This window comes from Pleurodeles waltl, chromosome 3_2, assembly GCF_031143425.1.
Source record: "Pleurodeles waltl isolate 20211129_DDA chromosome 3_2, aPleWal1.hap1.20221129, whole genome shotgun sequence".
Classification (NCBI taxonomy): Eukaryota; Metazoa; Chordata; class Amphibia; order Caudata; family Salamandridae; genus Pleurodeles; species Pleurodeles waltl.
In genome coordinates, this window is record NC_090441.1 from 171902106 (window position 1) to 171928700 (window position 26595).

Genomic DNA, 26595 nt, shown 5'->3' on the forward strand with positions numbered 1-26595 from the left:
AGTGCATCGACAGCTGTTAAAGGAATACAATCATCTGCCACAGCCATCTACACAAGGGTGGGTGGATTTGCACACGCTGGGCCTCAAGTTGCTCACTCATCCATCTTCACCACAAGTTTGTCTACGAACATGTACCATGTGTTCCATTGTATCGCCGCTCCTTGCTGCAGTGGAATTGAGCATCACGTAGTAGTCTCAGCGGATGCCCATTTAAGGTCTCTCAGCCACAGGGACAGCGAGGGGGGTCCTGCCGTATGTATCCATGATGTAGTTTTGCGAGCCGAACACCTTTGCATTTCTGTTATATGTTTAATGCGCATGCAGCTTGCTCTGTTGCTGGATGGGGTACCACAGTTTTATGTTGTGTACACAGCACAGTACACCTTCCATGTTATGGCACTGTGGAACTTTCAGAGGCTACCTTTCCATGTGGCTCTGGAAATATCAAATGGCTGAGTGGATAGTAAAGAATGGTTTGTACAGAGCATTAAATAATATTGGTTTGCATTAGTTGGTGATGAAACCACCAAGGATCTTTGTGTCTGTGTATAGGTTGGCGTAAGGTACTAGAGTGGTGTGCTGCTGGTGAAATGTGTGGTATTTCTTGGTTTTGGATGCTTCTGGTAGCATCAGAGTGTTGGATTAGAAGGTGTCATATTGTATGCCTGTGAGATGTAGCTCTTAAATGTGGCAGTCATGCCGGAGAAAAGCAAACAGCACGAACAATTCATGTAAGATAAAATGTTGTGTAAATAAGATTGTAGGATACCAGCCCTTCCAATGAGGAAAAGTAGATGAGCAGAGGCCTTGGCACTGGTGTCCCTTGAAATTCAGTGTCGAGCCTCAGCATAGCTCTTACCAAGAGACGAAACCAGCAATGGCCCTGGCAGTGGGGCTCTAGGGCTCTGATCTTACCACCGTGCACAGAAGGAGGCGCTGGGGGACCACGAGGGGCAGCAATAACACAATGGTACAAATGGGACAGTCTGGAATCCTCAGTGACCAGAGACGAAGCCACAGGGCCTTCTAATGTGGCCAAGTGGGAGCAGGGGTGGGGTCGGGGGTTTGGAGTTAAAAATGTGTAAATTCTCATGCCAGTGGACGCAATCCAGCCACAGCAGCAGGTTTCCTGCCCTGGTGCATGCCAGGCTGGGAGTGGCCAGGCATTCGACTGCCTTGGCCACATAAATGTCTCACTTTAAGATCTGTGCGGGGTCACTTCAATAACGATGGAGATGCACCGTTAAACATATTGTGATGTACAGATGGAGTCTTGAACTCTAGTTTTGTACTTTATTTATTTCTATAGGACAGCTGGCAAACATGCATTCAGCCAATTGGCCCGTTTCTGGTTAGACCTGCTATGATCCACACCAGACCCGCCCCTCCCACCTACCCTGCTATGATTCACACAGGATCCGCCCCTCCCACCTACCCTGCTATGATCCACACCAGACCCGCCCCTCCAACCTACCCTGCTATGATCCACACCAGACCCGCCCCTCCCACCTACCCTGCTATGATCCACACCAGACCCGCCCCTCCCACCTACCCTGCTATGATTCACACCAGATCCGCCCCTCCCACCTACCCTGCTATGATCCACAGCAGACCCGTCCCTCCCACCTACCCAGTTAAGGACGGTGCTAACGAGGTGGGCAGATCTGAACTGTGACAGTGGTTTGTGATCCCCCTGGGATCCTCCAGGATGCTTTTTTTTCAGGCTTGGGTAAAGGTGGATTCGCCCTGGGACAGATTTTCACTTTCAACAAACATTAAAACATAATTCTAGTTGTGATTTTATTGTGTGCTGACCAAAAGTAGCAAACACACAGCATCGGAACTAACCCAGCAGATCAGGCCGACTCCTCCACTTCAGAAAGGAGATGAAAACGAGTCTCTTCATTGGGAATCATCCACCACTAACACTCTGAAGTGTGGCCCACAGTGTGGGGACCTGCGGGTTTTGAATCGATATTATCACAAGTCACTCAGATCAGCCTGCAGTCAACAGGCAAAACTCTTAATTCACTTAACCGCGGTGCATTATTCGGCCATCTAGGGGCTGAGGCTACAATTGTCTGTCTTTAAACCTTTTTTTTGTAACTAGGTGCTGTAGCCCCCTCCTTCACTGACGTCATATATGCGCCCCAGAAGCCGCACAGCATGGCCACTCCCTTCAGATTCTTTTATCCAGCGGTTATCTTTCGCTGTGCATTGATTTCTGTTCTTTCCCTTCTCCCTCTCCCGGTGCAAATCTTTAATTAGTTTTGTGGCCCAGTTTGGAAGATTCCATGTGAATCTAGAAAGTCTTCAACCTGCAAAACTACTTCCACAGTTAGGTAACCATTCAGTTTTTGCAGTGTGAACGATTCTGGGTTCAAATGCTGTACATAGATAATACAGCGCTTTTCTCTCGACCTGGGGGAGGTTGGGTGGAAAAAGTTTGTATTTGTGAACAGGTATTTAAGTACCTTCTGTCTCACCTGCACTTCCTTGTAAGCTTGAATGTCCACACAGTTGTGTTTGGTGAAGGTACGTACGGAGGACCGCGTTGCTGATCTGCAGCTGTCGCTTATCGAGGAGTTCACTAAGAAAGGGACTTTTGCTACTTTCTTTTTTGTGGAGTGTGTTCTTGTTCTCTCTCCTCTAGTATCACTCCTGCAGTTGTGTGACATCTTTATACCATACCGACTATCCATTGTGCGATAGTACCTTTTAAAAAAAGAGCCCCCCTTGAACTCCTCCCGTTGTTGGGGCAAAGGAGACAAAGAACTGATTGGCCTATGTAGCACACCATCGCCAGTGGCGGCCGGCAGGTTTAGGGGGGTGGGGGGGAAGGTGGGAAGCACCCTCGCACTCATTCTTTCACACACACACGCATGCACATCCATTAACAACAGTCATCAACATTCAAACATACATGCACACACCTTCAGGATCGGAGCTCCCAGGAGGGTTGGGACTGCTGCCTTCCCTAACTGGCTGACCTTAGGTCCCAACTTCGTCACAGAGTGGGATGGGGTCAGTGAGACTGCTGATCCCACCACACTGTGACGAGGTGTCACTGATTGACACTCACCATGGGCGCTTCAGGGCTTAAACTTGAAGCACCCAGGTCGAAGTCAATGGGTGACGCTTCCCTCGTCACCGAGGGGGGTGGCCTCGAGGCACCTTTGCTGAGCTGAGGAGGTCACGCCCACAGGAGCTGTGACCTCCTCAGCCCAGCAAAGTTCAGCACAGACAGCCAGGAGTCTGTGCAAATCGTGCATGTCTGCTCCTGGCTGCCTGACCTGAGCATGAAGAGTGTCTGTCAGGCTGACCTTTGTTCAGCCTCACAGACACTCTTCATGAGGGGCAAAAGGTGGGGGGGGCGTGGCCCCTCTGCCCTAAAGGACGGGCTGCGCCTGATCATCGCCCTTCTTAGGTCTAGTTTGATTGATGAGAAAGCACAAGACTGCGTTGGGTAGGAACTTTGGGTGAGTTCTCATTACTGATCGGTCTTCTTGGAACTGAAGGCATGGTTCCTGGACTGTGAGTTATGGAGTTCACTCACACTCAGTAAGGACGTAATGGCTACTAGGAAGGCTGTTTTGAAATTAGGTATTGCAGCCCTTCACTGTGCATGGATTGAAAAGGTGGCTTCATGAGCTGTGTTAGCACAAGGTTTATATTCCACATAGGTGTGGGGGGCTGCTCTGGGCGGTGCCAGTCTCTCTGTCCCTTCCAGCAACATTTTGACAACTGGTGTTTTGAAAAAAAAAGACTCCTTTCTGTGACCCCTCTTGTGTATGCCGAAAGTGCTGCCAAGTGTACCTTTAGAGAGAAATAGGAGAGCCCCCAACCAGTATATATGTTAAACATTTTAGAACCTCTGGGGCCCTCAGTCCAGGTCCTGGGATCAATTTCTTTGGACCACCACCGTCTAAATCTGTTCCACTTTGCAGAGTAGCATTTGCTCCTTGTCGGTCTCGTAGCTTCTTTCAGGGCTCACATTAATTGGTCCTGAAGTTGTAAGTGTCCGAACTACGCTTCAGGTCCAGGCTGCGGAGTGTTTATGGTTGTGGGTGAAACACCTGAACCCTCTGCATTGTAGACATGTCTGGCTACGGACGCAGGCGCACTTTGCCCTGCACTAGGTCCGACAACCATGCCTGTCCTGCCATTGGGGTGCGTTGAATAGGAGTGTCGTTGCTGTTTATTTTCATTTCTCTATCGATAGGGGAATGAGAGAAACTGGAAGAAAAGCGCATATGAATCTCCCTTACCAGTCTATCTATAGGGCAGCCCCCACTAACTAGTGTTTTGGGTTTCCTGGGATATGGGGTCCCTCACCTTTGGAAGACCCTATCTATCACTTTCTGAATCAGCTCCCATTCGTGTGAGGCCTGGTTCTTTATCCTACTTCTGTGTTTCGTATCCCTGGTAGGTCGATCGCTAATGTAACTGTGCGTCTCTGTAAGGGCCATGTCCGTAGGTCCTGGGCTAGTTTGGATAACACGAGATCTTGTAACCCCCTTGTAACCCTCTTGGTTTGTTGAGGGAGAACATGGTGGTGATGATGTCTTACTGCCCCCGCAGTACCTTCTTGATCTGTGAGTTAAAGTCCTTGAAGGCTAGAAAAACACTCTTGCCTTTGAACATATTTATTTGTTTTACTGCCTCATCCAAGTTCCAAAAGCCCGTGATGTTCACCTTCCCCATGCGCACTCCCCACACTGTTTCGGAAGAGTCTGTTGCTATGGTGACAGAGGAAGTATGGTTGCTTCAATGCCTACTGCGATGTTCCTTGTGTCCCACCACTGGCTTGTGAACACTGTGACCTTTTCCTGTTCAGGCTTTTTATATTTCCATCCGTTTGGCCTTTCAAATTTTATTTCCCCAATTCTCCTTTTCAGACCCTTCTGTTTCTTTCATAGAAAGTGTGAAGTTTGAGACATGTGTAGCAATCCTAGAAATGGCTTCACTCTATGCACCTGCTTTCCAGGATTGTTTGTTAAGCTCTAAATATATCCTATCGATATGATCATAGAGTGGACATATTTATCACCGTGACTGTCCTATTATTGCTTCAGCGTCTGCTAGGCATATCATTATTTACAAAATAATAACCAAGATAAGATAATATTGGCAATCGGATGCCATTTTGAACCAAGAGTCAGAGGGGACTTCACACCTGTGCCCTGAAAGCTAAAGTCATGCCAGATTTCAGCATCACCCTTAGACAGGTGAACGTGGGAGTACTGGCTTTCAGCCAATCACTGTCAAAGGTCCACCCTCATACAAGCTGTAAAAAGTAAACACTAACCTGCCATTCCATAACAAAATCACAGGTCTGCTGTGAGAAAACTCTCTGGAACAGACATGCTATTTACAGCTTTAGCTAAGGTTAGGCTACCACCTGGGAACAGCAGGCGAGTGTTAAGATATTAAAACAATCAAAACCACTGGTGGAGTTTTCTTTTGCAGTTTTTTTCCAAGACACTTTGCTGTATTATTTTTCCTGTTGTGTGAGATTACCATTCCGATTTTATGCACTAGATTAGGATTTTAAAATAAACATTTTGAAATGCATGTCCTGTTTCTTTGTGCCGTCCTCGGGTGTCTTCATTAACGAAAGAGGGTTTGGAGCAGCACTGATCACTGAAAACCTCTCGTGGGGCTGATCCATACCATCTTCCTACACAGTATAGCTTGGTGGGTTGTGTATGTGTTGCAGTCAAGCTAGATTTCTAACTCGTACTGGTTCACTGACTCAGTCCTTGTGCCAGGGGGTTAGATATCTGACCCCAGGGAACATATCGACTATCTTCTTGTGTACTCGGTCTGTGACAACCACTAGATCCTCCCAACTCCGTCGCTGGGACCAGTGTCTCTGTAACCTTTCCAGTGGTGTTCTCATAAGGAGCTTGGCATTCGGTATGAGTAATATCCATGACAGTAATATGCCAGTCAGCTGCCTCAATGTCAGAAGTTGCCCTTTCTGGTAAATATCCCTGGGTTTGGATCAGAGGGGCTCCCTGGGCTTGTGCCTGCCCTCCCACTGTGCATTTGCAGTCAGTGTGGGTTTGGGGTGCTTGGATTCGGAGGGTCTCAGTGCTGCCCTTGGGATGTTACCCTGCATCTCGGTAGGCAGAATTTGCACACCTGGTGGCTGTGTTTCTGAGCACATTTGAGGTGGTAGTTGGGGAAGCACATGAATATGCTCCATGGCTCACATGCATTCTCTGGGCCATGCGATTGATGACCCTGTGGGTAATATTGGTCAAGAAATAACGGCGAGTACTTCAGTGGAAAAGGGTGGTCTTCCCCAATGAAGTTGTTTCCTACCTGTAATAGTAGTTGCAGCTTGAAGAATTTTCTGGATTCACATGCTGTGCATTATTCTGCCATCTAGTGGTTGGTCCAGATTATTTCCCTTATGGTCGCAGGCCTTCTCTTTTCTCTTTTTTGTTTTTTTTTTGTTGGATGTCGACGGATTCACCATTTGCAGCCTCTTGTGACGTCATACGCCTTCTCCTTATGAAAACGGGTGATTTTCCTGCAACACAAGCTTTTTCCTTCCGCTCATCTGGGAGCTCTCTCTCCCTCTCTCTCTCTCTGCACCCAGACCCATCAGTGGAAAAAAGAATTTGAATATTGCGACTATGCTGTGGGGCTTCTGGGGCATACATCTGAAGTAAAGGATGGACACAGCACCAAATGGTCAACGACGCTTACTTATAAAATAAAAATAAATAAAAAAATGGTTGAATAATGCACAGCATGTAAATCCAGAAGATTCATGCTGCAAAACAATGGCTAATGTTTTGTCATTGATGTCTCGCCAAGAATCATCCTACTTCAAAGTGTGGCGTATGTACCTACCTCAACGGATTACATTCATTTATACCATATTACAGTCTTAAGGCCCTACCTCACGCATGTGACCTTCTGGTTGACACTCCAGACCTTCTGCTGAAGCACCACAACTCACTCGGTTCCTAGAGTCCTTACTGAACCCAAACAAAGCCACTCTTTTTGCAGCGTATTGACTGCCACCGAGAAGAAGTCCAAGGACTTCTTCCTGCTTTGGATCACGTTCCCTCCTGGAATCCAAATTGTCTGTTTTGTCATCTCTAGGGCTCTCCACTTGAGTAAATGAGTCTACCTGACATTTACATGAATTGTGTGAGCTGTGCCCAACACTGCCGGAAGTAGCATCATCGTCAGCCTGAAACAACAAAGGACCTGCGTGCCGAAAGGCCGCCTTTGCATGTGAATCAAGAGAGAGGAACAACCTCCTTTTGCACCCCAGAGTTGCAACTTTCATGGTTAAATTCATGAAAGGACTTCAAACCCAGGCTCACAATCTTCTCACTGATCTAGACTGTATCTCTCCAACAGCAATGCTGATTTTTTTTTTTTTATGTTTCCTATACTTGCTCACTTCTGTACTTGTTTACAGTGATTCCTCAGGCATGTTACTGCATCCTTGCATGTCTTCTACAAGCTGTTGCCCTCCGCCGCCAGCTTCTCTCTATTCAAATACCCCACATAAAATAAAATAATTGGGCAGATTGAATATATTCAATAAATAATAAACACAAAATTAGTTAACACTGCAAAACGTCCTTATCCTCATGCCCAGGACTAAGATATCCTCTGCCACCGAACTATGTAGAGCGCAGTTTACTGGCTCAGTTTGCGCCACATAAGATACAGCACATTCGTTCACACACTGAACACACGCACACTTACACAAATTCACATTCATCGCAAGATAGGCTAATCCCCTAACATTTGACTCTTAACACTCAATAGGGCCACTCATGTTATAACTCACCCACAAACAAAAAAATACAAAAATACACACAGAAAAGGGAGGCGGCGAAATAAGAGCAAAAAGACCACAGCAATATAACAACTTGTTTTACTTGATATAAAGTGAATTTGAGTACATCCTTTGTTCGATGCCTTTTCAGTGCAAGTGAACGTAAAGACAGCTGCGATATAAAACGGCATTCACTCCACTGAATCTACGAATCTCTTCTAATCACTGGAATATACAAGCGCTGTCTCTAGAAAGCACACGACAGGTAAATGGCACTGCAGGAGACGAAGCAGCGGGAGTGAACTTCCCCACTCAGCCCTTTGCTAGGGAGCTGGCATTGCCACTTTAATCTGGTTGGGGGTTTTGTTGGAGTGGAGGGGTACAGAGGTGGGACTGACCCATAAAGCTGCAGGAAGGTGATGTGGAAGGCCGGTGGTGCCCATGAAAGGCTTTTGTCAAGAACCTGACATGTGAAAGGTCACTGCCAGGCATGCCAGGAAAATGTAGCAAATTTCTATCCATTCTCCGGGGGGACCTATGAGGAGTCAACACAACAGTGACCTGTGTCCGGCCTGTCTCCTCTGCATGACTTACATGATACTGGATAAGTGGTGCCCTCGGCGTCAGCTGGACACGAGTAGACGCTGGGTTCTGCCGGCATCAGCAGACTCTTACACGACTGTGGTGCCAGAAGAATTTTACAAGGAATGAAAAGGGACATGCAATAGGTTACAGGCACCTTTTGGTCAATGAAAATTCCTCTTTTTCAGTTTTGGAAACAGACAAACAATAGAACATCAACATTAACCTTAGCAGTGTCAACAATTTAAAGGGTTGGCACTGCTCTTGGATTGCTATTGAAGATTAAGAACCTGCTTCAGATCTGAATCCAGGAGGGCCCAGCAGTCTTTGGGAGGCAGTCTGCTTCAAGGCACTGAATAACTAAGCCATTCAGTTCAGTCCTAGGTTTGGAAGCAGAGGCACATGCAGGCTCCTCCGGATATGTAGCTATGGACACCTGCGACCAGGACCAGGCAATGTCATGGGAGGGGAGTTATGAGGTTGGGCGTCCCTTCCACTTTGGTCCTCACTCCTAATCTGACGAAATCACGTAAAACAGATGAACACTCCCTCACTTTAGGGCCTTCTGGATATGCTCAGCAGCCAAAACATACAAAAAAATAAACGTTTATATTAGAATTATACATTTTTCTTTAACAATAAACAAATATGATTAAATGCTGAATGGTTTGTAACACAGTTTAGTGCTCCAGATTCCACATTTTATTGTGGCTCAAAGCACGCAAACATTTTTGATTCTTCACACACTCTGGTTTTCATTACCTACAGAGTATCCCACGGGTCCCGGTCAAGGTACACAGGCCGCCCTCTCAGCAGCTCTGGCCCTGCTCAGGATTGGTTCTGGATTATTACAATAACCTGTAAGAGACAGGCAATCTTGCACTTCTAAGGGGAAAGATGTGTACTATGAACCAAACTTGGCTGTGATTGACAAGCCGTGTGGAGTGTGATATGTATGGTTTCTGCTTGGAGGGGGGGTCGGGGGTGTGGCATACTGAGATGCATAAAATGTACATAAACAGAACATTGCAAATATATATTGTAAGAAAACAAACATTTTAAATTAAAGAAAGGCATGTGTAAACCTATATGAATATAGTGACTGGAATAACTATGACTGAAGGATGTGGGCGGGATGCTGTGGAATGGCTGCTCAAGAGGAGCTGTGAAATACCGCTTATTTTAGAATGGGCATGATGTAGGAAAACCTAAAAGAAAGCACAAAAGGAAGAGTTGTTCCGGGGTCCCAAAAGGCACTACTGTGTGTGGCCGATGATGGGTTTCCGTGAAACAGAATCTTAAAAAATAACATGTAAAATAAAGACTGAAGAGCCACGTCAGTTTTAGAAAGGCCATGTCAATGATCAGATAATGGTGAAGTTTGGTTTGTGGTTACACCAGACTGCTGGTAAGAACAGGAATGCCCTGGGTTAACCACAAACACTACGTGCAGCTTCAATAATCTAAATTTCTATCTAAGAAAATGAAAGAAACTCGGACAAGTTACAGCCATCTGTGTTCTAAAGAGCTCTGGCAACAGTCCATAAAGCTAATGATCCCTATTAGAGCTGAGGTTAAGCGTTCCCAAAGCCACCTGTATGGCCCCTTCCAAGGTACTGACCTGAACGAATCAGCCCAGATAAAGCATAGAAACAACTCTTCCAAACGTCCCCAAAGACAGCAACCCCCATCCCGCCAACCATCCCACTGACACTGCGTGAACAGACTGTGGCCTTAACAATGATCCCCCCAAGACGTATCCCTTTGTCGCCACAGTCATCCGGGCGGTGGACTCCTATGTCCGGCTCCCGACAATCTGCAGCAGGCTGAGGAATATCTGCACGATGTCGGTGTAGATCTGCATAGCGCCGAAGATGTATTCCTCAGGACTGATGGAGTTCTTCCCTTTGCCAAGCACCAGCTGGGTGTCATATACCAGGAACTGCAAGACGAAGAAGAGATCGGCACACATTACTACTGCTCCCAGCTTGCGGATGCGCATCGCCAAGGCGGAGAAGGCACACTGCCTTTGACTTCGGCATAAAATGATGAGACTTGTCACAACATATTCACATACTCCATTTATGTCCCACTGGCTGTCTTATATGGCACCACTCAGCCGTGTCTGATTTTGTCTGCGTCACACTGATCCATGAATTCACTGGTATGCACTGATGACAAGGATTCTCATACCACTCCACTTCTAGGGCGGAGCCACCATCTCACTGGTGCCTTTGTTACAAGATGGGTATTACAACTCTCTATGCCCTGTACTGCAGAAACAGGTAACTAATGGAAAGCATGGACATCAAGCCTGGACCATTCGGTATCCATTCCTTAACCTGTACATCTCCGAAGCAGGGCCTTCTCACACACTGTACTATGGAACAAGCCGTGTGGAAATCTTCTCTAAGCGGCATTCAGATTCCACGAACTGAACATAGACGGCACCCAAGAACATCCCTTACTTTCATCTCCCACTATTTCATGTGTCTTATACTTTGCAAAGTGCAAGGCAGTGTACAGGGCTAAAGAGAAGTTCTACATACATGGGACTATCGACTATAAACAGTGTTCAGCTACAACCTCTGAAGACTGACAAATCTACAGGATAAAGATCCCCTTCTTAAAGGTCTTCCTGTCCTGTTGTACATTTAGGAAGAAACCTATCAACGTTCTAGACATTAGACTGTCCTCCTCTATTCCCCAAACCTTGCCTTTTCTTCTCACCTATGCAATATTCCAAATTTCACAGCCTAAAGAACTTACCTACTAAATATGTGCTATTAGTTTTTCTACGTGTTCATTTCCGCCTCACCGTATCACAGCTTCTTGCTCTACCCACACTCTCAGCATCCAGTTTGGTTTCTATTCTTCCAGCGACTACCACAAACTTCAAAATCAGCGACTTGAAACATTTACCCTTCCACATCTTCGCTCAACTCTTGTGCTGTCGTTTTGCATGGGTGTCTATTCTCTTCCTACTGGGTTCTCTTCTTACGGGGCATCCCATGCCTCCGACGCCCGGTTACTGTGCTCTGGGCCCTTCTGTGTCTATGCTTGGCTGCCCCCATACACCTTTTATCTCTTATCAGACAATATTGGACAGCAGTAGCAACACTTGGCTTTTTCATTTCTCTTTCTGTACCTACTCGGATAGTGTAGGTCTCAAGAAAGATAATGTTTTGCTATTTTATTCCACCTTCCAAGCGTATGGGTTGATCAATAGGCCAACACAGCCCTGAGTATGTACCTCGTGAACGGTGACACCAATTACTAAACTGCAGCCAGTGGATCATCTACAACTGTGGGGATCCCATTCTGGACTTTCTCCTGATTCTGAGACACTTGTGGAACAGTTTCCAAACTAATGATGACACTCAAACAGCAGTCGGGGATTTTGAGCTGCACCACCAGAGTTGAGGAGGGAGCCAGGCTGCAGAGGAAGGCCGTAGCAAATTAAATTTATTATTAGAACTGTAAAGGGCATTTTTTCAGTTATAGGTGTGCGATGGCATAGGGCCACTGTGTCAACGGAACGGTAAGGATACGGATAAAGTGCATATTGGAAGTGGAGTGGAGGAAAGTCTCTAAAATACAAAGGTGGAATCAAGTTGGTCTGTTCAAGTTGTGCGAGAGACAGCTTTGCAATTAAGAGAATCGCTCATGACTGAAGTGCACTGTCAGATTTGCACAAGGAAACCTTCTGCACAGTAGGCTTCCGCCTGCACTATCATCTCACAGCCACAAGTAAAAAACACAATCTGCCATCCTGGTAACAGTCACCGGTCAAGTAAGATTCACAGAACTTACCAGAGTAAACGCCACCGCGGCAATTCCTGCGTACAGCATATGCAGCCAGTAAATCTGGAGGACAATGAAAGCAGAGAGAGGTCAATTTGAGAAGAGGCTCATGACATGCACAACGAATCGGAGAGAAGGGAACTGTTGCAACCAACTGATATGCACCAGAGGACCTGTTCTCAACAGGAGGGGTGGCATGTCTAGAGGGGATCAGAATGTGCAAAACCTTGGACAGTTTGAACTCAAAAACATGTTGATAACACCACACCAGAGTGTCTTACTTCCAGGACTTTTAACTGTAATTAAGAACCGGAATGTGATGTCCCTTTCTGATGCAATGAATTGTAGACTGAACTATTAGTCACGGATTCAAGTACAGACTTAATTTGAAATATAATATTCAGATTTGCAAATATGGCATGCGCAATGAAATTCAGAGGTCAAATCTTACTTAGAGAATAAAATAGAGATTTACAAATTTATAAAGCAGAACTATGGTTTGAAACATGGCATTCAGAAATGAAATTGGGATTTATATGGAGTAATAGAGAACTTAGGATTTCAATATTTATTTCTAAATGTAAAAAATGAAATCCAAACCAGAGTGACACAGGATTCAGTTCCATTTATACCAAATTCAGTCTATTTCACATACAGAATACAGACAGCCCTGAACAGTCCAAGACTCAGTAAGTCCTTGGTTTGACCCCCTTCCCCCCCAAAAAGCTTATTTGAAGCCATGGATGACCTCAATACTTACGTATTTGAATGAAAGAACGATGGCTGTCACGATTCCAGTTATCATGAGACCAATTCCCAAAATTGCAAAGAATCCGCCACAAGACGTGAAATCCACCTATCGGCGAGAATGAGAAGCGACACGCAAGTCAGTACGGCCACAAACCATGATGGGCAAGCATCTCATACACACCGTCATTTGGAAATAAGAGAGGAAGACTTAAAAATAAATAATCAATCAAGGGGATTTATTTACTCCATTGAAGTGGGGACAACTTCAGGCGGGAGAAAGCTAATTGAAATCCTCTTTTGGCATAAAAAATCTAGAGTCTCCCGCCTTAAGCGGTTCTGTTGGCATGTGTGGCATCTTGCTACAGTATGCAAACTTGCACACCTCTGCAAGTAAGTTGCCTCCTGGGATTCTTCATAGAACAATGTGAGAAAACATACAGGCATCCCAACTCCCACAAGAAAACCACCACACAGCTTCTATTTGTGAATTAAATGATCACCCTGCAGCCAGGCACTGACACCGTCCCGCTGACTGCATTGGAGCTTGGATGAGAAGCGGTGGGGCTGTCCTATCTGAACATATACTAGTCCTCTTCAGAAACACTGGCAGTAACTACCAGATTAAAAGTACTGGATCCCTGCTGAGAAGTGCTCCTTCTGTCCCACCAATGGTCTAGCAACCCTGCTGTGAACTGTTCCTATTGCCCCACGGAAACCACAGGAGCCCTGCTGAGGTCTGTCCTTCCCCAGTACAGCATGCTTGCTGAGGAACAAAATTACTTATCTGTAACAACGTGTTTATGGCTTGTAGTGCTGTAGATTCACATGGTGCGCACTCTGCTATCTAGTGTTTGGTTCAAATACTACAGAACTTTTGCAGACTAGCTCCAGGGAAATGGGTCTTGCATGAAGGGCCCCATTTAAATGGTGAGTTGGCATAGCCGAGCCCCTGTCCTCCTCCCACCCCAGTCGCTCCGGCTTGCAATATCCATTCGGCATCGAGACAGTTCTCTGCTGTGCGTCTTTATACTCCGCTATTGGTACCAGCCTCTACAGTGCTGGTTCACAGTTGTCAACGGGGCGCTTTAGAAGATGCAAATCCAATGTAGAAAAAAATAAATTTGAGTTGGAGTCTGTGTACTGTTGGGTCTTGGGATTAAAGGGATGTGATCAGGAATCATTCAACGCACGTCAAAAAGTGTAGCAAAGATTTTGTAAAACACAAAATATTCCAGCACTAGATGGAGTGAGAGTGCACACAATCTACAACAATGTGATGTGAAATGCCGTCCTTCCCCAATCAGTGCTGAAAGTGCCTGCCCTTCCCCAATCAGCGCTGAAAGTGCCTGTCCTTCCTCCAGTCAGTGCTGAAAGTGCCTGTCCTTCCTCCAGTCAGTGCTGAAAGTGCCTGTCCTTTCCCAATCAGTGCTGAAAGTGCCTGTCCTTTCCCAGTCAGCGCTGAAAGTCCCTGTCCTTCCCCAATCAGCGCTGAAAGTAGCTGTCCTTTCCGAATCAGTGATGAAAGTGGCTGTCCTCTCCCAATCAGCGCTGAAAGAGCCTGTCCTTCCTCAAACCAGTGCTGAAAGTGGCTGTCCTTCCTCCAATCAGCGCTGAAAGTGCCTGTCCTTCCTCCAATCAGTGCTGAAAGTGCCTTTCCTTCCTCCAATCAGCGCTGAAAGTGCCTGTCCTTCCTCCAATCAGTGCTGAAAGTGCCTGTCCTTCCTCCAATCAGTGCTGAAAGTGCCTGTCCTTCCTCCAATCAGCGCTGAAAGTGCCTGTCCTTCCTCCAATCAGTGCTGAAAGTGCCTGTCCTTCCTCCAATCAGTGCTGAAAGTGCCTGTCCTTCCTCCAATCAGTGCTGAAAGTGCCTGTCCTTCCTCCAATCAGTGCTGAAAGTGCCTGTCCTTTCCCAAACATTGTACAGCATTGCTCTTAAAGAATGTGCCCTCACTATGAAATGAGGGATTTCAGTCCTGACTTACTCACAGACCTGCTAGACAACAAACTTATTTGCTATTACGCTTTGATAAATGTTAATACACCAAAACAAATTGCAGCGGACCAAAGAGCACTGCACCTGTCCCGTGTTTCAAAACAATCACACCATCCCAAATAAATCAGTTAATAAATGTGTACACTCACTAATCACTTGCTGCCAAGATGCACCCTTAAAAAACGAGGAAATTCAGTTTATCAGAAATAGAGGTGCACCGCAATCAATATTATATATAGGTACAAAATAATCACCAATTTTCAAAAAGTGTTAAGTTCTTAACTTTATTTTCTTGTTCAAAAACTGTCAAACGTTCACAACGAAAACAGAGACGCGTTTCGCCCATAATAATGCACATCTTCAAGCACAATTAATTGCAAGGATTCCATTCCCAGTAAGTGTCTGCCACACAAGCGCACATTCAGGTCCCCGAGTGGTTGCTCCACGAATTATACATCACAGGTCCATCTAAACTCCATTCCAAAAATATACAAAAGGGTCAGTCCGTCAATCACATCCCTCCATCAATGCCCTCTGTCCATCATGTCGAGAATTTGAACATGTCAGACTAGAGGGGGCCATTATCCCCGGAATGGCACTACAATGGGCACTGAAAGCAGCACAAACAAACCGCCCCCTGGTCTATCCCGTGTGCCTGATTTCGTTGCAAACGTGTGACAGTTTTTGAACAAGAAAATAAAGCGAAGAACATTTTGAAAATTTGATGGGGATATATATATACACATACACATACACACACACACACCTCTATTTTGCATAAACCACTTTGATAAATGCTGCTGACCAAGAAACCTTTAAAAAGAACGACTGCGTCACTCTCCCCAAAGCAGTAGGACAATAGAAAAAGCAAATCTTTGCTCTCATCTGCAATCTTACAACTCAAAAAAGCAAAACACAATCATAATGAACCACATAAACAACAGAACTACTGTCTTTGTCAAAGCCTGATTGGTTTGAATGAGGCTGTATTGCATTAACCATATGTAGGAGGGGGAATAAACATCCTCTGTAACTTCAAATATCCTTTCAACAAATGGCTAATTGTATTTTATTCCCTCTAATACGGTCACACCTTTCAACTTTCCATAAAAACCTTAGGTTCTTGGTCTGCTGGTTTTTTATATACAATATAGTATGGTTGCAGTAAATTGAGAATGTGTACTGCACATTCAACACCAATCATGCATCTGATAATTTGTTGCAATCTGTTGCAAAAAGACTGTAAACCGTTTAACCCCAGTCACTTGAAAAAATGACTGCAGGGCACAATATTTTGTTACACACAGAGATTTAAGAATTCCACTTTCATGTAATGGACTCTAGCCAAGAAGCAAAAAATTACCACTGCGCCATAAAAGGCTCCTTTCTGCTAATGGCTGTTCATTTAAAAAAGCACAGAGCTTAAAAGCTATTTGCCCTTCATGCCGAGTGCTGGCTCTGACAGCAGGTATTGTGACCTCACAAATCAGTTGTAATAACTTCATGCATTTCAGTAGTTACAGCAGTTCTTATTACAGGTCACCAGTGATTTGTCACAACTACACTTTATTAAGCGTAGAGATGTATTTTTATGCATACGCTGTTGCAGGCTCCCATGTTTTTAAAGCGCATGTGAGGTGTAATTTGTTGTTTTGTGTCGCAGAACTGGGATTAAAGTGCAGCTCAGCCTAACCTTTACACTAATGTGATCCCTGCGCAGTGACAGACACCCTATGATCTTAGGTAATCCACCAGTAACCATTTTAATAGGACCATGCAGGAAATGACATCACAATAGGTGACCGTAGCATTCCAGAATGCCTGTTGCTGAACATTAAAAGGCACAGGGCAAAGTAAACTATTTTTTTATATAACTTGTGGTGCAGCTGAGACTTTGCTGTTTCACGTCACAATGATGATCTATATGTGCCCATATTGACATTATATTGTGAGAATTCTAACAAGTTAACTGTAAAGTGGTGCACTGAAAGCTACATATGGGAACATTCACTGTAGACTAGTGATTTCATGTATGCGCTATAGCAATTTTAATTCAACTGTAATCATTTATTTTGATTTCACATGTTTATTTATGGTGTTAGAGAACAGTTTTCAAGGAAACGATAATGAGTTTATTGATTAAATACTTTACATTTGTGTATGCTAATGTTGGAAAAAATGTGGTTTCCCATCATACTTATTGATATGTATTGACAAGTCGTCATACTTTTGAAAGCTACTGTAACATGAATTTTAATAGGCTTTATTAATGATGTCGTTACAAGTATAACATTGACATGTGTTTGCTTAAACATGAATAAAGTATCATTTTAATTTTGCTTTAGTCAAGTCGTGTTAAGGTCTGCTAGAGCACAATCTCGCAGAATGTGAGAAAGCTATTTTATTTTTGCTAACGTGTCATTTCTTTCAGATTCTGCTCACATGAAGTGTTAGTTTGGAAATAGATGTGTCATTGTTTTACTCAGATAGTCTAAGAAAGTAACCTTGATGATGGTACATCGAGAAAGAAGATATAAAGACAAGCTCAATTTGTTTTTTGTTGCAGAAGTTGAACAGGAGAACAAGGACAGATGCGTTCCCATGATGATATGGGGAACTTGTCTGGATAATACAGATGCCAGTCGTACAACATGCTTTGATTGGACAATAAAATCTTTCAATCTATATGGCGTTACCAATGGAGAAATCATCCTTCACTTTGGACTTTAATTTACCATTTTCAGTTAGTGGCAGAAGGGAAATCCCTTGGACTTTGAGCGGTACACGCCTCTTTGCCCTTGCCCTGCGCTTTCCCACATGTTATGCTGAGAGAATTTAGAATTTTCTGTAACCCAGAAGAAGATTCTTGACAGAGCTTCTGAGATGCTGACACCTTCCGTTTTTACTTACTTTTTTTGCCTACCTTAGGTTTTTTTTTGCCCCAGGATAATTTTTGTCCCTTATTTCCTTTTTACCTTTTGTCCCCAACATTTTGTAGTTCCGCACATGTTTTGAAGACTTAGTGATTGGAGCTTTTTGAAGTTTCACCATTGTATTAATGCTTAGACGAGTTAGACAACGTCTATTTTCCAAGCATCAAGTCCTGCATTTTATATTTTTCATTGCACTTATTTTAAATGCTTAGTTTTCCTCACGTTGGTTAGCCTAAGCTTCTTTTGTCGTTTTGGTCTCCTTATGGTGATACTGTATCTTTACAGTCTTGTTTTGAGAATTGTTTACAATAACTTGAGTATTAACTTGTAATAAAACCCTTTAACTCTATTTCAAATGTGGATTTTCACTGTGTGGCCAAATTTGTCATACTGTAAATTAAATGTTGATGTATGTCATGATAAATTGTCTCTTACCCCCAGCTAGGGTGAAAAGATTTGTCGACCTCGTTTAGAGCATACCCGAAATGCTCCACCACTTGTAAGTAACATTACCAGAAGGAATCCCTTCCCCAACCCCTGCCAGACACTGACTTAGAAAGTAAGTCATCTTTTTAGTACCTCAGGGTATCACCAGTAAGAGGCTAACGTTTGTCTAAACGTAAATACTATCCACCGGGAAAATTGTATTAGTTAAGCTTCTGGTTCACAAAGTCCTCGGCAATACTGACCACAAGAGTGTTTACATTTACACGTACCACACATTCTCAGGCTTCTCGGTCCTGTTGCACGGACTCAGTCATCATTGGGCTTAAGACAGGGAACTTACGGGAACAAGGTACTTGTTCACTGGGGATAGTTAAAGTGGCATGATAATTGCAACAGCCAACTAGAAGGAGGCGCACTGCTGAGTCCAAGCCGGCGGACTGGTTTTAGAATGACAGATAGTCATACAAAGATACAGCATGATTAGGTGTATTTCTGTTTTTCAGAAAAGTAAGTACTGACTCTGAAAAATACCAGGGCCGCTGGAACTATGTGATTGTGCGGCTGCAGCGGTTTTTGCATGATTATGGATTTGCTACGTTTGCCACATAATCCATCATCTGAGCTAGAAACAGTTTGTTTTTGTTAAAATCTGTTGATTATGCAGCAAGCGGTTAAAAAGTTACTAAAAACGCAGCAGCACATGCGTTGCTGCGCAGTGGAAGGCCCTTTGCAAAAATGTGATTAGTCTCCTTTTGTTGCTTATTACAGTATTTGTATATTAAACTGGTACTAATGAGGTGAAACCAATCCCCAGACAGTGTTAAAATGACAAAATAATAAAGCAATACTATTACAAAATGTGCTGCATTACGCCACGTAAATTGCTTTTTCTCCCTGCATAATTAACTCAACCTTCCCGCATCTTTTGGCCCTCTCCTGCCACATAATTCCAGTGGCCCCGACTATAATTATCAAGTGGCAGTAGTTCAGAAGCGCCTCCAGCCTGTGGGGCCTCATGATGAAACATTTAGGGCCACATGTATGAATATTTGGAATTGCGATTTCCTTATAGCGATTCCAGGTAAATCGAAATTAGGGAATCGCAATTCCAAACGTAAGAAACTCCACTGAGTTTCTTTTGTGATTCCCGGTGGGTCGCAAACAGACCTGCCTCATTAATATTAATAAGGTAGGTCGCAATTTGCAACCCACCGGGAATCGCAAAAATCACAGGGATGGTGGCCTGCGGGGGTCAGCAGACCACCATGTCTGTGATTGCTTTCAAATAAAGCAAATTTTTTTTTTTTTTTTTTTTTTTTTTTTTTTTTTAAACGCAGGCCATTTTCCTTAAAGGAAAACACGCTGCGTTTAAAAAGAAAAAAAAAATGAAACGTTTTTGTTTCATGTTTTAAGAGCAGGCAGTGGTCCGTGGGACCACTGCCTGCTCTTAAAAAACGTTTTCACATGCATTCACAAAGGGGAAAGAGTCCCTTGGGATTCCTTCCCTTTGCGAATGGATTAGCACCAATTTGAAATTGGTGCCAACTGCAATTGTTTTGCGACCGCATCCACGGTGACAAAACAATCACGCATACCATTCAGATTCGGTATTAGGAAGGGACGCCCGGAACACGCCCCTTCCTAATACCGAATCGCAAAACACAAATTGTGATTCGGTAACAAGTTACCGAATCGGTTTGGTCTTTGTACATCCCCAAAAAGCATTTTTCTAGTCGCAAACGGGTCGATTCTGTGAATCGCCCATTTGCAACTAGAAAAATGCTTTGTACATGTGGCCCTTACAGCATATGACGCGGTGCAGCGGAGTGACATACTATATATCTACACGTCATCTGTACACTGTCGGTAAAGCTTGGTTTACGATTTATTGAAAAAAGAAACAAATGATGCATGCGATGCCCAGTCACCACACAGGAATTTAGATTTTAAGGTTACAACGTCAATTGTGGGATTATACTGGGATTTATTCATTTAGAAGAAAATCTCTAGAAAGCCACCATGCAGCCACTGTGCACAGTTCAGTTAAAGATAAAATGAGTGACACTGAAGAGTTTGAGAGGATAATTCTTGCACAGGCTATGAATACACATCTAAAGTATCGGTCTCCAGCACTGCCCACTGTAGCACCTAGTTAACCTGGTGGATTGAAGACTAGACTGTGGCGCTGCAGTAGTAACGTAACACAACAAAAATGACTGTCATTTATGTTTTTCTCGTGTTAATTTGAGCAAGCACTCAGCCCCTGGAAGCCAAAAGAGTGAAGCCCCCTCCACTGTTCTGTTGCTAAGAGCTTGTGAATGTGGAAGAACAAGTCTCGCTCTCACTGATATCTGAGGATGTTCTGAGGTGCAAACCTGGAAGATGAGCAACAATGGGGTGGGGGGGGGGTGGCATGAAGGGCAGGTCTTTGTAAAGATGGAGTTTCCTGAAGTAGTTAGGTTTATTGTGGCCCTGGAGTCATGCAGCTGCACTTCAGTTAACCATAAGACACCCAACTCCTATTTCAAAATACAACATGCTACCCGGGCTTAAGAACAAGCTGAACAAGGCACGAGCCACACTAAGCATTAGACAACACAACAGTCATTTGTGCAGAAAAGCGCTTCGACACCTCGTCAGGGGTAGTAAGTGCTATATAAATCCAGTTACAATTGCAAGTCTGGAACACTGTGGGTCTGCAGAGTTCAAGGGTTTTGCACATCATGTGCAAACAATTGATGGATTTTGTGCATTTCTTCCATAATAAATTCCAAGGAGACACCCTATTTTTCCACAGATATCAGGGCTGACGGTTTTAGGGTTGTGGTGCAGATCTGGGGTGCATAATAAAGTAAACGGGAATTTACTGGAAGTAGAATGCACAACTTTAGCAGGTTCAATGGAAAAGACAAGAACCTAGTGGTGTTCGCCCATTTGTTTTTAAAAGTGTGTTATTTTGTGTTGAAAAATAAGAGGATCTGTTAGAAATGGGGTTCCTGGCTGGCCGGGGTAGGAACCTAAGCCTGGCAGTAGCCAACACTCCAGTCGGGGTAAGGGAGCTACACACCCAAGATAACCCCCGCTCACCCCCTTGGTAGCTTGGAACGAGCAGTCAGGCTTTTCCCAGAGGCAACATCTAAAGCGTCTGCACAACACAGACCCAATAAATACACCACAAAAGAGACTTCACAACAAGCTGTATATAAATAAACTGTATTGCATTAAAGTGTCAGACCACAACAACATAAATCAGTACTGCTTTGTCAAACAGGCAACTGTCAAACCATCATCATCATGAGTGCAAACACAATGAAACATTTCCATATTTTGCACACCCCCTTTATGCGTGCACACAGATCCTGATATATGGGTTACCGTAGCCAGGTGAAAACGACATGATAAACCAGGGCATAAAATATAGCAAAAATCTGAGGGCATCAAGACATCGTAGAGAGCGGCAGAACATAAAGTGGCCATCCCAAAACACCTTTAACATGAGTCACTGCACGTCTGCGCCTCTTCTACATCAGATGCGGTGAGTGGCAACCCACCGCAGTCAGCACAGGAGCTCCTCCGCTCCTACTACTATAAATGCGGTTCTCTCCCATCGTAGGAATGGGGCCCTGTCGAGGCACACCACACTTACTACCCCCCGAACACAGGTACGCCCCCAAGCACAAGTAGGATGCTGATACATAGGGGTGGCACACCCCCAGTAGGGAAGGACGGGGGAAGCTTCTGTGGCTTTCCCGCTGCAAGAACTCCAAAGTGGGCCGCTGCCCACAAGTATCGGCTCCTTTCCTCCCGGCTCCAGGACGTGAAGCCCAGCCCTCCCAGCAGGCAGGCCCTCAGGGAGCAGCCTCCTCTCGGCAGGAAGGCCACGTTCTCCCAGCCCAGCTCCCTCCTCCTGGGGGTCATCGTCCCTCCCTTTTGGGGCTCTCCCTCACAGGGGAAAGATGTGCTACCAACGCAACTCGGGCGGCGGCGCTGAAAAGAGCCTGGGCAGAACGGCCCCAACCTCAGCAGTAAGTGCCTGCTTGGGTCTCGGGGGCACCAGGGAGTGCGTGCTTCGATTACGCCGACCAAACTACGGTCGCACTCTTCTTTTTCCCTCAGCCCCTCATGGGACCGAAAAACAAATCCAGGAGTAAAAGGCAGAATCCTCAAGTGCCACCAGGCACTTCTCCTTTGTCCACAGCACTCAATTGCGCTCAGTTACACAGAGGAGCAATCCAGTATCAAGTAACAGGACCCGAATACCTGAACAACCGCCTGACCTTCCACCAGCCCATCAGACGCCTTTGGTCTACCTCCCTTGCCCTCGCCACCATCCCCCGCATCCATCGTACCCAAGCCGGAGGACGCTTCTGCTCCCACCTCGCAGCCAAAGCCTGGAAGGACCTCCCACTCCACCTCCCTCACCGATTTCAGAAGTAGACTCAAGACCTGGCTTTTCGAATAGATCCACCTCACGCAGCACCTGGGATACCCCTCGGGGTAATTAGCCCACTTAACAACTACTAATTGATTGAAGTATCGTGCTTCCCATGTGCTGTAGCTGCAGGACCAGAGGCAGCACTGGCAATCAGAGGAATCCTCTGCTGACCCCTGGGAGAGCACTGGGGCACCCAGAAACAGGAAAACAGTAGCAGGCCAGCAGATTAAGGTCCTGGCAAACAAAAGTGGCAGTCCTTCTGGTGACCTAGCGGCCACAGGCCATCACATCAGCAAGGCAGTCCCAATGGCGGTTCCTGACAAGTCCTTCCAGCAGCATCTGGTGCCAAATCAACGCAGTGTCTGACAACATGGGGGCCAACCCCTGTACTTATACTCCTTTTGTCTTTGATCTCGGGGGCACTTAACAGGACCTCTAGAAGTGCACAGCACCACCCTTCAACCCCACCCCTGGTTCCAGACATCAGCAGGGGGTAAACAAGCCCTGTGCGCGAGTGCACGACACAGTCTATACAAATGTAAGTGCAAACTGCCCCTCCCTCTCCCAGTCTAGGAAGACCATTCAGTATGCAGATGTAAGCCTGTTACACCTCCACCCTCCCTGTGTAATGGCTGTCTGAGAAGTAAGCACGAAGCCCAGCTGTCACTCTACCCCAGGTATGGATTGGACTCAGGCTGCAAAGCACAAGAGTCATAGGCACAATGAAATGCCCACTTTCTAAAAGTGCCAGTTCCACAATTGCAATACAATTTCCACCTACACCAAAAAACAGGATTCCTCACTACCATTTCAAACATGGCCATACTCCTCATAGATCAGAAAATGCCACTTGGTCATATGCAAGGACATTCCTAATGCAAACTTATGGGAGGGGAAGCACTCACAGCTGTGAGAAACCAAATAGGCTGTTTGTCACTAACAGGACAGACCACACAATAGGCAATGTCCTACCTTTTACTTACACAGCACCCTACCCATAGGGCTACCTAGGGCCTACCTTAGGTATGGCCTATAAGTAGTGAAAGGGAGGTTCCAGGACTGGCAAGTAAATTTAGATGCCAAGCCAATGTGGCAGAAAACTGTCCATGCATGCCCTGCAGTGTCAGGCCTACGACAGGTTTGGAAGGCTACTTCTGAGGGTGGTGCAAGCTGCCCTACAAGCCCACTAGAAGCATTCAATTTACAGGCCCTGGGTTTAAGGGATACCACTGTACAAGGGACTTATAGGTAAATTAAATGTGCCAATCAGGTGTAAGCCAGTCATAACATGTTCACAGGAGAGAGCAGATGCATTTTTGCACTGATCAGCAGTGATAAGGTGCCCAAAGTCCTGAAGCCAACAAAAGAGGGCCGGAAAAACAGGACCAGGTCCAACAGGATCTGATATAATTGCATATTTGTGTGCAGGGAAAAAGATGAAATCTTCAATTTCTACAAGTGGGAGCTGTCAAACAAAGTGAAGTGTTTGCTCTGACTTGGTGGGAGCTGTCAAAGCCCCCGCCAAGTCAAAGCAAACAGCTATGTATCAGGGGTGGGCAACTGGGGACAGAGCAGGAGCAGGCACTTGGGGGTGGCATTCCCCAGGGTCATCTATGGCTCCTCGAGGGGGGCTGCGCGTCTCCCTCCAACGTAAAATAGTCCCAGGGATGTTAACAGATTTACACCAATTTTGCAAAAGCGTAATCTGCATAGTGAAACCTTCCTTTCTGCCAAATTCGGTGTAATTCTGTCCAGCGGTTTGGACTGTAGTGGTGTTCAAAACACCTATGGGAATTAACACTAGAAACACAAGTTTTTTGACCCCTCCCTTTTTCTCGGCCCCCACTTGATGGATCACCCCCGAAACTTGGCATGCACAACAAGAATCACCAGCACACTTTTTGGGGGAAAATTTTGTGACGATTCGTCAAACGGTGCCAAAAATATAAGCAAGTCAAAAACGCTTTTTCTATGGAAACATGGTCCTAACTATAACTGCCTAGTTAGGCAATTTTATGAGCCATATCATTCTATCTGGTTCCTTACATTTAACCCCAGTGCTATACGGTATAGCCCAGCATAATGCTGTAAGTATGTCCCTGAGTGCAACAGTAGTCTTCCATTCCACCACAATTCATTCCGTAAAAGCACTTGCTATAATACTCAGTATATTTTCATTGAGAACCTGATAATCATGCGTTTATGTAGATGGAGGTGATAACCATTTCACCATATCATATTCTTACAATGTATACATATAAAAAATACTTAAAGGGCATTTAGTGCTAAAAGTGCTAAAGTCCCCTAAAGACGTTAATACGAACACTGCTCTATGAATATTTGTATCCTGATATATCATATTGTTACCCACATATATCTACGTCAGAGAGAACACCTGTCCATGAAACTCCAGTTCTTTGGGACAATATAATATACAGAAGATTTAAGTCTTGCACATCCTACCAACACTTGGCTAAGTGTATCAGAGTCACAGATGCACATGTAGCTCGGCATCTTGATTGTGCCCCCATGGATTCTCTGTCCCCACAGTTAGGATCATTTTTGATTGTAGTCTTCTCAATTCTAGGACCCTGTCTCCTTTCCTGGGGGTTCATTTTAACTTGTTTGATGCCACAAAAAGTTAAACTCTGGTAATCTCCTTCATGTACATCCCAGAAGTGCTTAGCCAATTGATATGGTCTGTCTTGATTCTTTATCGCCCGTAGATGCTGCAAAAATCGAACTTTGAGTTTGTGTATTGTACTGACCACATGAGCACTGAATAATTTACACTACAAATTCCATGTCACGTGATTCTGTCACAGGTTCTCCCTTGAAATGTTTCAAAATTTTGCGTGTTTATCGCATATTGACACGCATTACAGTTGCCACATTTCCAGAAGCGCAGACTCTTTTCGTAAGCCATGTTGTATTTGGTTTGTTTATAAACAAACTTTTTGTTAGTATGTCACCCAGCAATGGAACTTTCCTATATGTGATTTGTGGGTGAGATCCAATATGTTGTTTGATGTGTTCATCCTGTTGAAAGATATGACAATTTCTTGTTGTGATCTTTTTTTTAGATTTCTGTGTTCTTTATTGTATTCCAAAAAGAGTCTGGGATCAGATGAGACAGATTTTTCCTTTTTTATGTTCATTTCTTGCAGTGCCTTAGACTGTTTAATTCCAAAGGAGTCGAACTTTTTTGTTTTTTAACTTTTTTTTATTGTTAACGCTTCCATAGGCGTCTATAAGGATTTTATATGGATATCTCTTTCCTGAAACCTCTGCATCATGGCCAATTTCAAACACATCACCATTAGAGCATATTCTATGAGCTCGTAGGAATTGGCTATATGGGATGCTCCATTTCAAGGCCTTGGGGTGTCCACTGTAGCCATGCAGAATAGAGTTGCATGCTGTTGGTTTACGATATGTAAGTGTTTCTCACTTGTACTTGCACATCCAAAAACTCAATTTTGACACTAGTTGTATGTTAAGAGTGTTGTCATTCAATATCTTAATATATACATTTAGCATGCCCTCTGGACCATACCAAATGATGAATAAATCATCAATGAATCGCACCCATAGTATCACTTTGTCCATATATCTGCTCAATTCATCTGACCACGCTATTTTTTTTCCCCACCAGCCCATGTACAGGTTGGCATAGGTCGGTGCGAAGGTGGCTCCCATCGCCATACCTATATATACCTATATATATATATATATATATATATATAAATCACAAATATGCAGACATTTGAAGGGCAAACCCAAATAGATCACATTTTTCTGCAGGGAAAGCAAAATTATTAACTGTGCAACGTTTTAT

At 44.7% G+C, this 26595-nt stretch overlaps 1 protein-coding gene across 1 annotated transcript in view; it reads right to left on the bottom strand.

The window, feature by feature from the left end:
* Positions 1-7890: 7890 nt before the first annotated feature.
* The window catches only part of TMBIM1 (transmembrane BAX inhibitor motif containing 1), a 203651-nt gene continuing 184946 nt past the window's right edge, over positions 7891-26595 (bottom strand). Inside the window, exons 10-12 of the mRNA XM_069227093.1 lie at positions 12960-13055; positions 12209-12262; positions 7891-10337 (exon numbers count right to left, since the gene is read on the bottom strand). Coding sequence (XP_069083194.1) covers positions 10191-10337; positions 12209-12262; positions 12960-13055 — 297 coding nt within the window. The 3' untranslated portion in view covers positions 7891-10190. The remainder of the gene's footprint in view (positions 10338-12208; positions 12263-12959; positions 13056-26595) is intronic.